Below are 18,425 nucleotides of genomic sequence, written 5' to 3' on the forward strand. Positions count from 1 at the left end.
GGAAAGAGACAGACGAACGCTGTTCAATCAGTGCAAGCTGAGAGCAGGCTTTCCCGGGCTCACCATGGTGCAGCAGTGCCCCCTAATGTTTGAAGGTCTCCACAAGCCCTGGAATTGAATAAATGAGCACACATGTGGGGTGGGGGTGCTTTAGTTTCCTTTTATGCAAGCATGCTCATAAAAGGGTAACTGTGTTTTCCTTTGCATAAATCAATCTTAAACACAGATCAGCATCACACTAAATTGCCTGTACACATTTATACATTTGAATTTGGGCTACTTCCAGCCAATCGAGGCAAACTTATTTTGAAAGAGCCTTCTTGGGCCAGTTAGGTCTTCACCCCGACACCTCTGTGCCCTCTCCTCCATGTGTGAGACAGAAACTCGAATCAGATGAGCTGATTTAATCTTTCATACTACCTGTTTCTTTAAAATAAAAAAGAGCAGTGATCTCTCCTATCATGTTTGTTTCTGACTGGCTGTGGTGAAAAATGAAACTGAGTAACTGCACACTATCGAAGCCAGTTGTTTTGCTTTGAGTCTCATTGGATAAATTGTGGTTGTTGCATTCTCCTTAGTCTAGAAACCGTCTGTTTACCTCAGGATGTTTTCTCCCTGCTGGAGCCTCCTGAGTCAATTAGTAGTGGATGTAATGTACCGTCCTTGGCAGTATTAGAGGGATGTGTGTGTTTTTGTGTGTGTGTGTGTGTCTACTCCTGAATGCGTGTGATTCAATTTCTCTCAGTGTGAGAAAAGTGCAGGAGGTTTTACATGGCCCTAGGGTTTGTGGCTGCAGAGCAGTTCTCATCTGGTGTATTACACCATAATCTGTTGCAGCCTATGTGGCAAAAATAAAGCCTCATTAATTCCCTTATGTTTCCAAACACTTGGAGTGTGCTGTCTTGATACAGATTTTCACATTAAAAGTTTGTTTTCGTACTAGTACAGAACTGAAGCAGCTGCAGTGCTCAGCCCGAGTGTGATAAGGAGGCAGAGTGTCGTGTGCCAGGCAGACAGAGTCCAGCCGCAGTGACCAGCGTGTGGCTGACTGGCGGTGACAGGGTGGAGTGCGAGGACTGTGTGTCTGCATCTCTGATTGGGTCCCACAGCTCCTCTAAATTATAGACCTCGAGCTCTGCACCAAGCCAATCTTTGACGCACAGGGCAGAGGAGAAAAAATTTAGATAAAAGCCTGAGAGATGCATATGAGACAGTGGCTTAAAGAAGATAAAAGGTGAAAGTGAGAAGAGCTGATGTAAAAGCTACTGAAAGCTTTTACATGTACTGACAGAGAGGCAGCTGTCTGTCCATCCCTCGTCCAGCGAGCTGACCTTCACCTCTGCATCCCTATGTGACTTCTCCATTAATTTCTCTCCCAGTAGTAGAATGTGCAGGTCTGCGACCAGCCTGCTCGGCTGAGCAGAGACAAAACAGACCCACCTCACGCTCTGTGGGGTAATTCAGGCCTCATTTAAATCAAAAGATTAATGTCTCAGTGTTCCTGCAAACAAAGTATACATCAGGCTGATGGGGCCAGACCAGGAGTCACCTTACCTTTAAGGGCCTTTCCATCCACCGCACTCTGTCATTCTCCCTCTCACTTTCCCAGTATCTGTCCAATCAGTCAGTCAATAAGTTTTATCTTTCACCATTTTGATTTTCTTCATGTATATATTTTTTCTGGGTTGGGGCATGCACAAGCTGAGTGATGTGAAAACCACACAGTTGTACTCAGACTGTAGAACGCATTCAGTACATTCAATAATTTACTGGGTATCAATAGATTTGTCATAGTTTAAATTCTGATCTGTTTTTCCTGTGCATTCAAGCAATGTTTTTCTTAGTTACCAAATCATCTGGATGATGGTGTTCAGGAGTAAAGACCAGTGACAGACAGCTGCAAACAGGCCACATGAAATCAGATAAGGCAAGGTACCACGGCAGATGGCAGACCTTTTGCTATTGGGTGCGGATTGTAGCGGGTTATATTTCGTCTGTGATTCAGAATCAACTGTTGAAGTTGGAGTTTGAACAAAGCAGAACATGATTTTGTTGTTGTTGTCAGCTGTTAAATGATGATCATAGTCGTGTGAAATCTGGGGGAGGATTTAATAAGTCTTCCAATTTCTCCTCAGGTTAGGAAATATGTATAAACACAGACACTGCTGTTTTGATTCATGTGTTGTTCATTTCTTTAAAGAGGAAAAAAGGATGTGAGAGAGGGCGAAATGTGGATATAAATGGATGAAATACAAGCTAGTTTTGAGTGATTTGATTAATTCCTGTTCTTCCCCTGTTCAGTGTACATGTGATCCATTGGGCAGGTTTCTTTGTGTTTAGTCACATATCCGCTCGCTTGTTAAAGAGCTGATATGTTGGCCACACCTTTCACACATGACAGAATAATGGTGATAAAAAGAGAGCCAGAAATAAACTTTATTTATCTCTTCCCACTCAACTTAAATCAGATTTCTATCTTTTAGTAAACAGAAATTTTCCGGTGAACCTGTTCTAGGATCCGTCATTGTCATCACCACAGGTTACAATGAGCATGTGTCCCTGCTGAGATACTGTACATGTGCAAGTGCGCTGGCAGGTTCAAATAAGGCACACTCATTTCTAGAATGTCAAAGTGTTTGTGAGTTTGCCCTGAGGTTTGGTGTTGTTTACATGTTTAAAATCCTGCCAGCCTCTCTGAGGCTAGAGACATGTTTGTTTTCCAGCAGCTGTACTACAAATCATCAGCGAGCTTGCTGTACATAAATTAGAGTCAAAGTTTAGTTTCTGTCTTCTAACTTTCAGATTTATATATTTTTGTTTTTAGATGTTTGCTTGTGTCTCTTCCGGCTTTGCGTGTTATTTGTGAAAGCAAATTGGATCTGATTATATATTTGGAAATGAAGCTCATGTGTGTTTCCAAAAGAATGCAAATGGGCTTTTTGCTGGTTGCTATGGTAATGATGAGCTGTCTGACATCGATGTAAGCTGACTCCTGCTCCGAGTGTCTTTGGTCAACTACAGCAACTGACCTATAGCCAACTTTGTTCATGCTCCCATAAAGCCCTCCACCTCCAATACCCCCCCGCCCTCGGGCCCAGAAAATTGGGCATTGTGCAGGCAGGGAGCAAGGCAAGGGAGGACTGGTTCTGGTTAGTGTGCTGCGGTGCATCTGAAACACTCACCTACCTCCAGGGGTTGCATCTGGAGTTGGTTTCCTGTTCAGGCTGTGCTGGGCAGGGGAGGAGTTTGGCCAGCCTCTGTGATTGGGTGAGATTGAGCCTTTATGGACCCCAGGATGGTTGGGATTGCCAAATAGTAATCTGTCAATCACTGACATTTATATTTAAACCAGAACACAATTCAAGAGAGAGCTTACAATTGGTGCAAAAGCCTGAGCAAGAAGCCAGTGATGCGTCACTCTTTTACCAATAATCCAGCGGCAGACATTAGCATCAGCCAATCTGTTGAGCCTGCTCAGAGAACAAAGAAGTGCTGTGTTCTGTATTTTTGTCCATAGTCAGTTTTTCTTTGGGAAATATTATGTCATGATAAAGAAAAACTCTCTAGTAACTCAGTTATTTTAGTAGTCTAATTGCAACCCTTGTAATTAGCAGTGTTTTTACAGAGCAATACCATTGTTACTCAGTCACTATGTGTAATGGTCATATTAGAGCATGGCAACCCGACCAGTGCGCTCAGTAATGGCGTGTAATAATAACGTTAACTTCCTGTTATTGCAGCAGTAGAACTGTAGTTCAGGCCACAAGCACTGCCACTAAATCGGGCACTGTTTTTAGAGTGGACCCTAAATGTGAATTTAGTCCTTCTGTATTTTTATATGGGTTCTTGGGGGAAAATGCTAAGGGTGGATTTTTTAGAAAGTTAAATGAATGCTGTGATGAAAAAAGTACTCAGATCCTTGATGTCCTTGGCATTAGTGGTGAAATGGTCCCTTTTCAGTGTAATGTTGTTGATGCATTAACCTGTAAACTGTAAGACCTATTTTTATGTTACAGGTGGTCCAGATATTCAGTTTATTGTTGGGTAGTTCAAACTCAAAGTGTGCTTTTTATACTCTTATCCTGTGGTTTGTAAAGGCTTGTTCTGCAGAGTACTGTAAGCTACAATACCTCAAATAAAATAAAACACATAATACTTAAGTATAATATTCTTGTGTTATCCTAGGGGCCATTGACAGCACGCTGTATTCTGCTCCGCTTTGTTCCTAGAGGTGTACAGTACAGAGAGTCTGTGTGTCAGTCACTGAGTGAGATATTGCTGAGTTTAGCTTCAGTGCTAGAAAGAGCTTCACTCAGTTCAGTCTCAGTTCTCTACCAAAGGCCTCCATTTCCTGCTGCGGCACTATGATGTGCAGCTGACAGCACCTTTTTAGATCTCCTGAAGGGACCCATAGTGCACACTTCCCCTCACATGTGAAAACGTATGCATAGAATCCACAGTGCACAGGCTGCACTTGACTAAGGCAGGTATACTCTGGTAATAATGTAGTCATTGTACAAAGGCACTGTGACCCAAAAACATCAAACAAGACATACTGTATACAAAGAGAGAGAGAGATGAGTGAAATCCCAGTATTTCCTTGTGGAGGCAATTCCAAGTTCCTGAATAGTTAAGGGAAAAGAAAAGACCAAAATAAAGAAGTAAAACTAAGTAAAATTAAGGCAGAACCTTATTAACTTAAGCTATTGGCAATAAGGAGAGACCAACTGATAGCTTCCTTTCTAAGGCCAGTGGTTCCTAACCTGCATGGGGGTCGGTAGCACCCCGGCTCAAAGGCATCCCTAGATAAATGTAAGGGATCATGAGATGATCAAAATCAAAGGACAGAAAATATATATTGTGAAATCTTTAAATATTACCCCTCTTTTATTCCTTTAGAAATGCCTCAAATGAAACAACCTTGAATCCTTGAAATGCTCACAACTCATTCAAACATTGTGGCTATAACATATTAATATGAGCCATACATAACAAGAGTACACCGATATTCTCTGCAACCAGCCCAGTCTCACATGAAAATGTAGAAACAGCATAAAATATAGATGTGTCATACTAACGGCTGAAACTGTGACATTGACAATGTTTTTGTATTGCAGCCCAATGTCCTTCTTCGTCTTCTTATTCTTGGTGTTCTGTGGTGTTTGGCAAACAATGAAATTGTGTATTACCGCCAGGAAGTGGACTGGAGTGTGGACTGGGAAGTCAACATTTAGTGTCCGTTGAAGGTGTATGGTTTTGAACTAAAGAAAGTTTGAAACACGAGGAACATGATGGCTGGGGCGAATCTAACAAACGCCTGGCTTTCACGCAGATAAGTGGAGATCGACTTCTGTGTCCGATATTTTGTGACATTGCTCTTTTCATTTGAGAAGGTTTTAACCAAACCCGGGGGCTTACCCTAACCCTAGCTGTGTAGTTGCTGTGCCTAAACTTAACCATGTATAAAGAATGTCAGCCACTGTCTTTTGTTGTCACTGCCAGAAAGAGATTGCAATGTCACAGTTTTGGAGGCTTAATGTGAGGCTAGGACACTCTGCAATGCGGACGAACATAGATATTATACTGCAACTAAATCTGAAAAACGTGATCAATTGAAATGATATCGAGTACTCAACTGAAATCTTTTATTTGTCATTGTAATGGCATTAAGCGATATTCTAACCAGCCACATCTAAACAGTCAAATGTGACTGTGATGATTGTAAATGATTACAGGCACGTTTCTGCTTTTAATCAACACTAGTAAGGTAGCAGCAAGATAAGACTGCATAATGTAACTTTGATTCAACCAAACAGCCTTTTTATTATCTGGCAGCCGTGCTGACCAACCTGGAGCCTATCACAGAGTAGTTTAAACCGCATGCTGAAGAACCAAACTACGGTAGATGCCTTCAGCTGAAGATATATATTATTGTGCTAAGAGGCCCAAACATGCTGAAGAACCAAACTATGGTAGATGCCTTCACCTGAAAATATATATTATTGTGCTAAGAGGCCCAAGACGTAACACTACCAGCTCAGGTTGAAATGAACCACTTGTACAAGTGATGTGAGAGCCCAGGCTCCCCTTTCAGCTCCTCCCTTCTCCGCTGACTATCTGATGCCAGAGTTGCATGGCAGCACGTTTTCCTCAATGTGGCACTGTTCAAAATGAATATGTCATTTCTTGGTACACTTTCTTTGTGAACTTGGAGGATCATATGAATGTCCTCCTGGACATGAACAGACAGAAGTGGAGGAGATCATTTGTTCTACGGTGAGAGCTACAAGACCAAATGCTCTACATTTCAACAATAAACTCTTAATGTTCTTTGTCTTTTCTTCACAGCTGTCTACCAGCAAAATGAGCAGGGGAAAGATCCCAAATAATGTTTGGCAGTTTGAATGAGTGCAACTTGAAGCGGTATTTGATTTCACAATGTTTAAGAGGAAAAATGTGTGGTGAGATTGTGTTTGAACGGTCCTTCGGGGCGAGTGGTTGGCTTGGGAAGCAGAGAGGAGGCCTTGTTGTGAACAGACCAGCAGGAGAGTGAGTTCTTGTGATACCTTGCAAACTGGGACAATGTGACAACCACAGATGTCACCTTCCGCAGTGTCTATTGTATAACTTTCACAGTGATGTTAACTTTATATTTATGATCTAGAAAATCACTAACATTAACAGAGTTTCTGAAATTGGCCTTGAACTGTGAATAGATTCCATAAGGGACCGTTGTTTTCCCAAAACGTCTCCTCAGCCTCTACCTCCTGAAGGACAGTCAGTCAGTTCCGTGGCTTTGGCTAACCATCTTTGGGTCTGATTGTGTTGCGTCTTTGGCTCAGTCAAACGTTCTTCTGGGTCTGACACCAGATCCCCCCAGTGAGCCCACTATAAGGTCCATAGCCCCTCGTTCTCAGAGCCTGTTTGCCTTGGTGAGAGGAACACAAAGATCCATACAGAGGAATCCCTTGTTAAAATGAAATATATCCACAGGGGCATTTGTAGCTCCATCTGACACAAACATGCTTTCCTCTGTCAGCAATCATTCTCTTTATGCTGTGATTGCAAGCTTTGTACCTCTTGTAATGTCTGTATCTTGCTCAGCTCATTTTTTCCTCACTTTTATTTTCATTTTCCTCCTTCCCTCTCTGACCTTTCCTTTCCCGTTTTCAGCCCTCATTCGATCTTCATGCTGTTCATCTTCCAGATTAGTGTGACACCCTTGTTTTATGGGTCTATGAGCTCACCTTTGTTGGGAGAGTGGCTAGTGTTCTGTAAATGGTCTAGTGATCCTGCAACATGTTGGACTAGAACACAACCATCGTGAAGGACTATCCAAACCTGTTCAGACAAGCTCACTAAAATGGGTCGCTGCACCCAAACATTGCCCTTAATGTTGACTTTGTTAGTGTGTCTGTATGTGTGTGACAGAGCGAAAAGGAGATAGAAACTAGTTCATGACCCTTGCAAAATCCAACAAAAGAATGAACCACCATTAAGTGTTACCTCAGCCACTGATAGAGCTGTAAAATTAGCAAATGAAACAATGACCTTACTCACACTATACACTAATAAATAGGTAAAGTGATTAGTCTTTACAACATAACACAATATACTCCTCGTTTTCCTTTTCTTCCATTGAGGAGAAGAACATAAATACAATAAAAACTCATAAAACAACAGTCAAATCCACAGTCAGTGTAGTCTGTGAGATAATATTGTGACAGCTTGCTCAGCTAGCAGTAAACATGCTAGCAGATTAGCTTGTTAGCAATAGCAGCTACCCCCTTTGGTCATGTAACAACAGAAGGTCTATAAGTGGCAGGCTGTCATGGCGGGGGGTAGTATAGTGGAGAGAGACCACATTCTGTCCCATTTTCACTTGATTACTCAAATAAAAAAAATCTTAAATCTTAAAATCTTAGTTAAGTTAGTTGCAGAGGCACTTTTTTGTCTCTTACAAGGTACAAATATTGCTGCCTTTTGATTAACCACCTGTTTTTCATGTATGTCGGTTTTGTCTGTGCGTCGTAGGCTCTTGGGGACTCGGATTTTCCTGCTGTGCTGAGGCAGCTGCTGCCTTTGATGAAGCCCCGTGGAGATGAGGACAGCTCAGCCGCGGGGTCACAGTCCAGAAAGGATGAGTGTGGGCCTGATGAGCTGATCCTCCTGCTGATCTACCTGTACTCCCTGGCCAACGAAGCGCAGCCAGCAGACCAGGACACAGAGGAGGAGGAGCTGGAGAAGCTGGAGAGGGAGCTGATAGGAGCACTCACCCTGGTCATCACCCGAGAGACGGAACTCAGCACTTTAATCCAGAAACTCACAGGTAAGAGAGAGTTAATGCAATCACAGCTTCGTGATTACTTCCAGGGACATGCTCAGTGTGCCAGATTTGCTGATGGTCTAAAAGGAGAGAAATTAGAGTAAGAAAATGGGAACAGATGATTGTTTATTTCCTCTCTCTGGCTCCAGTGCTGTTAATGGGAGGATTTCTGTCAAACTCTTTGCACCCCATTCTTCTCCTGGACTCCTTATATCACACTTTTGAATTCACACAAACCTACACTCACATTTACTAGTTAGTTTGGCAAGCAGCTACACAAATAGTCGGTGTGGAAATGTTTAAACTTGTGCATGTGGAAATGTGTGAGAGAAAAATAGTGTGGCAGAGAAATTACCTACAGTACATCGTATCTACATTGTATCTGCCATTCAATAGGAGCTTGACCTGTAAGGCTTACAGTTTTGGGAAAAATTATATTTGTGGTGAATTGGTATGTGTGTGTGTGTGTGTGTGTATGTGCTGGGTTTTTTGGCTCCTCTGTGAGTCTTAGCACATTTAGCTGAGCTGGTAACTGTGTGGTAGAACAGATCAGTGGCAGCACTTATGATGAATTAGCCATCTACCTCCACACCACAGCCAGCTGTACCTCCCAGAGTAATAGTGTCTTTAACCTTGAGCCAGTACACCCATGTCCTCCTCCCCTGCCACATAGTTCATAATTAGAGCTACTTAAAGTTTGGCCCACTCCGTACCTTAGCATACACCCTGAAATAATACAGTGCTGTTAGGGTTTTCGGGGGGGGGGGGGGCAACCTGCAACAAATGTTAGTGGCCGGGCTCGAACTTCCCATGTTGTGCGCGTGTGTACATGGTGTGCTGTTTGGATATTGGGGCGCCCCCCATATTGCTCTTTTTACACTCCCTCTTTTCCTTCTCATACTCTGTCTCTCTCTTTTGCTGTTCTACTTGGCTAAGTGCAGCCAGGAATGGAGGGGCCTCCTGGCAGGCGCAGTCCAAGAGATGTAGCTCATGTTAAAGACCTGACTCTCTGTTATAAACACTTCATTGAAAATGACCCTGTCAAAGTGTGCTAGGTGTGTTTTAGACAGAAAAAAAAAACTATTTATGTGCGTGTGCGCACATGCAGAGTGTGTGTACAGCAGTGTGTGCATCTTTTTTTTTATATCTGAGCATGCATATGTATGCACGAGTGTATATGTGTGAGGGTTTTTGTGGAGCCGATGAGGTGCTTGGCTAGAGTAACATGAGGCGAGAGGTTGTCTCTCTCAGCACCCAGAGCAAAACATCGATTGTGACGTTCTCCCCAATTAAAAGACTCAGATGGAAACCAGACGTCGAATGAAACCTTGAAACCTGGTCACCATGAGAACAGTGTTTTTACAAATTCATCCATTTTGTTCTCTTTGGCAACAGTGAGCAGCCAGAGCTTAAAACTAACTGCAGATGCACAGACGCATACAGTGCATGTACAAACAGAGTGCGGAAGCACAAGAACAATATACTGTACATATGAAACAATTCCAGAAACAAAGAGAAGAAATAATTAAAAAACATCTTCAGGAAATGGTGTTCCTCAGACTACTTTACAGAATAGGTTTCTTTTCTATTCCATGTTTCCTGTCAGCCCTGGTCGACCTTAGTTTTCCTCAATACAATACAGCATCAAACTTCCATGAACGTGTTGTTTATAAGAATAGGTTGTTATCCCAACTATATGCAGCAAGCAGTGATTTGTTGCATAATCCTTGGTGTGGATGTTTATCTTTACACATCACCATGTATTTTACAATTTAACCCACCATGGACAATAGAAAGACTGCTGTTGCAAGCAATGCACCGAACAAAGCTGTCATTATTTTTTGTGCAATTAGGTGGGGGTACACTTTACTGCACTTTGGTGTGAAGTGCATCCTGTCTTTTCGTTGTCCTGACAACTGCCATGTAGCTGCATCAACTAAGCTGATGGGGAGAGAGAAGCTGAATGTAAAGCCTGCACAAAAAGACGAGTGATAGGTTCGTTTAGCACAAAGAGAGATCAGTCAAGATGCTGCTCACTCGCCCAGTGGAAGTGCCATGGACCACAAAGTAAAACTTTCACCTCAGTTTCAACTTGGGTGAACGTTGACCTGAAAATTTACATCAGAGACCGATAACAGGCAGTCTTAACAATGTTGATATTGGAGGGAACTTGACTAGAGTTCAAAATGGAGGAAGCTAGTGAAACATTATTTAAGATAGCTGTTGCAACATTCACATTTATTTGACCACCTCTGCTGTAGTATAAACTGCTCCACAAAAAGTAATGGCTTGCAGGGGTAAGACAGAGCAGTAGATGGTAGAATTGCATCTTTACATGTCCATTATTGTCCATTAGTCAGCAAGCTAAGCTAACAAGCTTGCTACCTGGTTATGATCACCCTCATTAGCTCAGAGAGCTTAATTTTTCCCTCTTCAGTAGCTTTTTATTTCCCAAGATGGTGTACAATGGTGAACAAGATTCCAGGAGAACTAACAGCACACTATAGACAAAATAGTGGCATACTCAGAGAGCTATTGTGACTAATATGCATATTAGCATTTAGCTTGTAGTTTACAATTGGTTAAGGAACCCACTGCTCTCCTGATGGAGTCTGATTGGCTGCTGTCAGACAGCCTGAGGTGTACATGGGTGGTATGTGTGAAGTGTGCAGGATGTAAATAGCTTTGAGCGCTTACTGTTAATCCCTTGTTCAGTTGTAGCAAAAACTACACTAACACTGGTAAGTGAGCAAAAATGAGTGCACCTCAGGCTTATTTTATGGATATTTTTCCTGTCAGTCCTGGTGGATTTTAGTTTTCTGTGCAGAAGCAAATACTGTCTATTCTTTATAGTTTTTTCATCACTTGTCTCAGCATTAAGGTACTGCAGACCAGGAGAGAAAACAGGCCAACCCAACTGTTCTTCACTTTAGCCCATCCAGCTAGCTCAGGGTGATGGATCATGGTTTGTCTGTACTTATGTCAGCGTGTGCATGTGCAGCTCCACTAGTGAGAATGTGACGTTGCATTCCCCAGATGGCGATGATAGTGATTTACTGGTGGCAGAGGAAGGGAAGAAGGTCACAAAATGACTTCTAGAGCAAGATTTGAATTTTAACTGAATTGTGGATTTCACATAACATCCATCTCTCTCTCTCTCTGCCTCAGACACACATTTGATTGGTTTGTTTTTCATCCTGTCAGTGGGCTGTGCGCAGAAAAGAGGGGAGCAGCGGGAGAGTCAGACCGCCCCGATGCAGCTGTTTGGGTTGGCACAGCAGCACGGGCTAGTCAAGGGATGTGAAAGGGATCACAGATAACTTTGGTCACCAACCGTTCTTCTGTGTACTTATCAAAGTTTTTGTTTCTTTATTTTTTAAACTTCCTTTTCTGTTTCTTTCTCTCTCTGTCTTTGGCTCTTTTTACTTCTGTCTATTTCCTCTATTTCCCTCTGAGGACCTATAAACTGGTTGCAGTGGGAAGTGGAGCATAAGTTAGTCTAATGATCGCGCCTGATTAAATGTATTTCCCCTGTTGCACTGTTTATGAAATTAGTCCCAATTATTTTTAATTGGTGGTCTTTCTTTACTTCCTCTTCTGTTACACAAATACACACACATACATATACATTATATAGGAGGTGAAAACTGAAGACCCTAGGGTGAACAAAGCAGCCAGTGGCGTTGCTCTCTCTAGTTCACTTCATCAGATAAGCCGAGGACACAGAGCTCAGGCTGTAATTAACAGAGGCTCATCAGCTACTCTGTGCAGGGCCAGACAGGCCTGGTTAACAGGCAGGGCCACACACAGAGTGGTGATCAGACCCCCAGACTCACACCCCTCCAAGTCTGCTCCAAAGTCTGCAGTTACACATGATGATTGGGTCTCCATACTGTACCTTTGTTTTCTGCTATCTGCCATGCTTTCTACGTTAATCCCCTCTGGGTACTGCTGATTTGGGACCCAAGGTACAATATGAAGTGAGCAGGCAGGGCAAAGTAACAAATGGCTACATCTCAGCTAGAAGGACAACATGGCAATCATTGAACTGGCAAATGCATTTGGACTGCCCCATGACAGGGGAAGAGGGAGGCTGTGCAGGAGTTAATCTGACAGCCAGGCCCAGTAACTACTGTTTTTCTCATGCTCCAGATGTTTTAACCTTTTTGGCTTGGCACCCCTTAAGTTGAAGAGACCCCTTAGTGTGACCCTCTATAACAGATGTGCTTGCCGCAAAGTGATAAATACTTAAAAAAATTTAAAAAATAGAAAGAAAAAGGCATGTTTTTTCTGTCCATATGCATAAGTTTGAGTGTCAGATAAGGCTTGGATGATGCTGTCTACTAGAATCTGTTTAGACAGAAGGTGAAGTCAAAGTCTTGCCTCATTTGTGTAAATTTGGTTACTGGACCATGGGATGTTTTCACTCAAAACAGCTGATGTATCAAATGTATCAAATTAGCTGTAAGCTGGTTATGTCTGTGGGAGTGTATCTGGGTGTGTGTGTTCAGCTCAGCCTTTGACTGACGACTTCGAAATCAGGAGAAATTATGTTTTCTCTGTTGTTACCCTCCAGTTTCTCTCCTTTTTCCTTTGTCCCACTACATTTATGAAGCAGATTCATAAAGCCCAGAATAAGCACACATTTCACGGTGTAGCTTAAACATTTTCAGCTACTGCGAAGGCATCTTTGCATCAGTTTTTACTGCCCCAATCTAATTTGCATCTAATCAGGTCCTTTCACTGACTTTGTATACAACTGTGCTGCCTTTAAAATTTGCTTTGCATTCTTTTTGTTATTCTGCTGTTATCAAGTAAAAAAGACACTTTTAATACTTGAACTCACATTTTGCAGGGTTCAGCCTAAATTCCAACAAATGTAGTTCTCTTAATGTTCAGACCTTTGTAATAAATTTGGACCTACTTTTTAAGAATGTTTTACATTGTAGGGCAGCCAGACTCTTATAAAAGTAGGGAGGTGCATTTTTATATACTTTTTAAGGTTTCAGCAGTATGTGCCATGTTTTATATCTTATTTTTACAAAAGTCCAAAATGACCTGTAGTAAAGTTCTCTGGTCAGTATATACTGTACATACCGCATGTTACATGTGGACTCTGGTAACTCGTAATAGAAACAGCAGAACAGTGGTTGGTAAAAGGATAAAATGTAGACATTTAGTACATTTTATGGTTGAATATATATATTTTCCACAGAGTAGCACATTTTCAATCTTATTGTGTATTATTATATATCATGTATTTATGTATTTTCCATTCTGCTACATTACAAATGCAGAATTATCCTGCTCCACCTCTAAACATGTAAACGTTTAACTGGAGGTGAAAATTTATAAACATTTCTTAAGGATTGCTTTTCTATACAGGCTCTCATTGATAAAGAGGCAAATGTGGAAATTTGTGCAACAGTTGTTTCTTTTTAGAAATCAGTCTGCCTTTTTCAGTGTGTATTATTACAAGATGCAAATACTGTTAAAGGTGTGTTTGCAGTTTTAAACTGCTAGGACAGGTGGATGCATGATAGGATTACTGCACAAAGTAACAATCACAGACTTACTACATTATGTTGCAATAGACTAGATGCTCGATGATCAACAAAACACCACATTTGTCTAATCCACATTCATTAACTATCAAATTCCATAGTGGTCCATAGAGAACAGTATCCACATTTGTCAATTATGCCGTCATTCCACTGCCACTGGGAGCCATCCCATACTCAGGGCAGCTATAGCCCCAGTACATGCTTGTGCTTCTATTGCACGGCGTGAGCTTTGCGGCATGGTGCCGACTTTGGTGCCACCAGAACGGACATCAACAATAGGTGTGCAACAGAGCAAACGTGGTCTTGTCAAACATTGCCATTGTATTGGCTTCCTTTTATTACTTCATAATGTGGTGCCATCTCCTCCTTTCTTTCTGTTTTTAAAGAGGACAGGTCTCGTTTTTAGGCTGAGACACTTCCTGTTGCTCAGGTTTTCTGTCTTCCAATCAGAATGTAGTGATGTAGACAGCCGGGTTGAGGCAGAGTAGCGCTCTCTAGGACCTGCTTCTGAGCAGGGCCGTATATCAGGCTTTTCAGCCCGGTGTCAGCCCTGGCACAATCTGTTTCTGAGGCAATGGAAATGAAAAACCCCTGGTACTGTATGGGTGGCAATGAAATGACAGCCTTAGAGTTCAAGTTTATCTCTTTAATCCAATACAGAACACAATGTCAGGTGTGCATGACACTGAAGAAGTGGAACACAGCACAGACAGAACTGATGAGGCCTCTACAGCTTCAGTGCATTTTGTTGCAGATAGTACTGTACTGCATGGAATAACAGACTAAAGAATCTGTAGCATTGTCACTCAGAAGCAAGCCATCATCTGTCAAAGTAATGCAGTCAGTACTAGTCATTCTTTGTCGGGTAGATTTCACAAAGCTGGCCCAGACTGTAGTTTGCTTTATGGAGTGTATTAGCACTCAGTGGAGAATGCCTCCGCTTGTTATTTATGACAGGAAATGCGCATCATAAAAGGCTCGTAAGAACCTAAACCTCAGCTGTGAATTGGCCTTGTAGAATGAAAAGGACACTATTGTGATTCCACGTAGACTTGAAAATACGTTCTCTCACACACTCGCTCAACAAAACTCATGCCAGACATACGTGGGCCGGCTCCAGAGGGACATTAACTAAGACAGCAGCCCCTGGCCCCTGCACACGCGTCAGTGCAGACAGGGGTTACCCTTTGACCCTCGGAGGGTCACTGGAGGAGTCCAGCACCCGCTCGCCTCCCTCGTCTTCTGCCTGGGATTCTCCTTGGTTCCTCTGGAAAGACATCCCTCTCTATCTCCATTCATGTTTCTGTTTTACTATCTGTACAGAACTTAGACTGAGAGACAAAAAAGTTATGTTTGTATATGTCTCTATCTGTGGTTTTTTTATAGTCTGATGGCTATAGAAACAAACGTCTTGGCCTAAACAATATTCATAAAGAAGTGTGTGTATGAATAATAGACTGTGTGTGAGAGAGTCTGTTTTTTACCAGACCCACTTGGTTTTTACGGTATATCTGCAATTTATCTGTTGGTGCGGAAGAACTTGTTTACGTTTAGGATTCCAGTCAGCAGTGAAAGATGACCTGTCCTAATGTACCGCTTTCCTCCCCAGACTGTCCCCATGTTCTCTCTACCCACTCCCACCCACACACTATGCAACTTCCTTCGTTTTCTCTTTAACCTACTTTTACTTTTATGACTTTAACCTACTCTGCGCTGGACATCCAGCTGTAAACTCAGTAGTATCAACTGTCAATAAAATCTTGTGATGTGGTTGTGGTTTTCGAACTCTAGATGAAAAGGCAGCAGCTTAATACTGCTTTCGCCATGTACCTTTAAACAACAACACGAGCACACTGATGTTTTGCGTGTTAGTGTCTTGTACAAGCAGTGGGACTAATGTAAGAAGTGGTGGAAGTGAAAACGTGGTCATTCAGTTCTGAGTTCTCCTGGCTGGAGAATTTCTCCACGGCCTCAACACCAGATGGAAGCTCTCCTGGCGCTATGAGCTGTCCGGGTCATTTCCTGTCAGGAGGCCTGGTGTTAATCAAGAAAGCGGGAACGCCCCCTACTCCTCTACCACCTCCTTCTTTTCTTTTTTGTTTACAGCTCCTCTCCTCGTACATGCCCCCGTCTAGCAGAGAGGATAAGAAATGCATGTTTTTTTTCTCTCCCCCCTCATGTCTCCCCTGTTTCTGTTCTTTTGTCTTCCATTCCATGCCCCTGCTTTGTTTGGTATGTCATACTCTACTTGGAGCGTCTTTAGGTAGTCATAAATAATGAGGTGGTAATGGCCCGTGTTATCAAAGTGTCCCAATGGAGGACTGCAGGTCCAGCCAATAGATAGGAGGAGATAGTAAGGAATGAGGAGAAAGGAGTCTTTCTTTACTTGCAGTCTGATGTCTGGTGGTGTGTTCAGGGCTGTGATGGACAAAGTCAGAGATAGGCTTATCTCCTTGCTCCTCCTACTCAGCTGACCTCCACATTGACCAGACACAGGCCTACAACCTGAGCAGGGGGCCGTGAGCGGGAATGTTGCCTAGCGTTCCCGCTGTGTCTGTCTTACTCACTTAATGGTGTATGTGCCTCATCTGCAGTGTTCAGTGGTGAAACATCGCCTAACTGTGGTTTTTTTATGGGGTCATTTGTGCGCAAGGAGGTTTTGGACTCATGCATATGTAGTTTGTGTATCCTGGTTTGGCTTGATACATAAAAACATAATTAAATTAGGGAAATATTGTTTAATTTACTATGAAAAACTATCTAAACATGAGACATGGATTCATACTTTACATTGCTTCAGCATGAAAACATATCATTAGTTTTTGGGTGTTTGCGGTTGCTGTATTTGCCATTTATTTTTGATGGCAGCAAGCATTTCAGCCTGTAGCTCTTTTTCTTCTTTCTTTAATAGAGATCACAAACTTGGAGAAAAAAATACGCTCTAGCAGAACTTACAGTTGAAGACAGATGTTTACGTACAACTGAGTCAATACATGTAAACTCAGCTTTTCACATTCCTGACATTTAATCAGTTCAATTCAATTCACTTTAATTCAATTTATTTGTATAGCACCAAATCACAACAAAAGTCATCTCAGGACACTTTACAAAGTAAGGTCTAGACCTTACTGTTATCAATATTATTACATAGTGAAAACCCAACAAATCCCCCTTGAGCAAGCACTTGGGCCATTGCCCCAGCAATGTTCGTCTTTCATAAATGAGGCACTTCGTGATTTTCTTTACTGATGCATTATTGTGTACATAGATGGCATGTCAATCCATTCTAGGGACTTGGTCAAGCTTGTCTCTTAGGTTCAAGCAAAGTTACAAAGACTGTCAAATAATCATCTCTTGTAAAACTGGAAAAATGCTTGTTCCATCAGACCACTGTGTGTTTCCTGGGTTTATGTTATTGGTCCACAGGGCATTTGCATAGACAAAGTAAAGGTGAAAAACACCACAAGGTGAAGAAGTTACAGTGGGGCATCCGGCTTCATGTGCAGTATCGCTCAGTCCAAGTTTTATCTGGGTTCAAAGATAAATTTAACTGAGTATCATCTGTATAGCAGGAGGCTAGGAGAAGATCATTGGTGACTTTCACCAGTGCAGTTTCTGTACTATGATGGACTCTAAATCCTGACTGAAAATCCTCAAGCAAATCCATCTTGTGCAAGTGGTCACATAACTGCTTTACAACAGCTTTTTCAACACCAGGGTCAAGAGTAGGCTGAAAGAGTAGAGGTTTAATTACAGCAACCTTAAAAGCCTGTGGAACATAACCTGTTAATAGAGAGAGGTTAATCAGATCTAGTATGGATGTGTTGATTAGGGGAAAGACGTCTTTGAGCAGCCTGGTCGGGATGGGGTCCAGGAGACATGTTGATGATTTAGATGAAGCAATTGTTGAGGTCAACTCAGAGAGATCTATGGGAGAGAAGTTGTCTAAATATTAATGAGGTCTTACAGATGTTTCTAAAGCCATTGTAAGGTGGCCTCCCTCCACTGTGTTGGCAAACGGCACTGAAGTAGATAAAGACGGAATTATTTCCTTAAACTTGGTAACAGCATTGCCAGATAGACATCTGCTGTAGTGGAATTGTTTCCCACATAGAGTATAATCCATTAATGGAAATTCAAAAGATATTAGAAAATGGTTAGACAGAAGAGGGTTATGGGGAAAAACTATTAAGTGTTCAGTTTCGATGCCATATGTCAGAACAAGATCAAGAGTGTGATTAAAACAGTGAGTGGGTTTAGTTACAGTTTGAGAGAAGCCAACTGAGTCTAATAATGAACAGAATGCATTGTTGAGGCTGTCATTGTCAGCAACTACATGAATATTAAAGTTGCCTACTATGATTATTTTATCTGTACTAAGCACTAAATCAGACAAAGTCTGAGAATTCACTTAAAAACAAGGAGGAGGTGGACGATATACAGTAACGCATAGAACTGGCTTTTGAGTTTTCCAGTTTAGGTGTGAGAGATTCAGAGTGACACTTTCAAATGAGTTATAACTATGTTTAGGTCTA

At 42.0% G+C, this 18,425-nt stretch overlaps 1 protein-coding gene across 1 annotated transcript in view; it reads left to right on the forward strand.

The window, feature by feature from the left end:
* The window catches only part of scfd2 (sec1 family domain containing 2), an 88,835-nt gene that overhangs the window by 31,413 nt on the left and 38,997 nt on the right, over positions 1-18,425 (forward strand). Inside the window, exon 5 of the mRNA XM_020603539.1 lies at positions 8,035-8,329. Coding sequence (XP_020459195.1) covers positions 8,035-8,329 — 295 coding nt within the window. The remainder of the gene's footprint in view (positions 1-8,034; positions 8,330-18,425) is intronic.

This window comes from Monopterus albus, unplaced genomic scaffold, assembly GCF_001952655.1.
Source record: "Monopterus albus unplaced genomic scaffold, M_albus_1.0 scaffold61.1, whole genome shotgun sequence".
NCBI classification, from domain to species: Eukaryota; Metazoa; Chordata; class Actinopteri; order Synbranchiformes; family Synbranchidae; genus Monopterus; species Monopterus albus.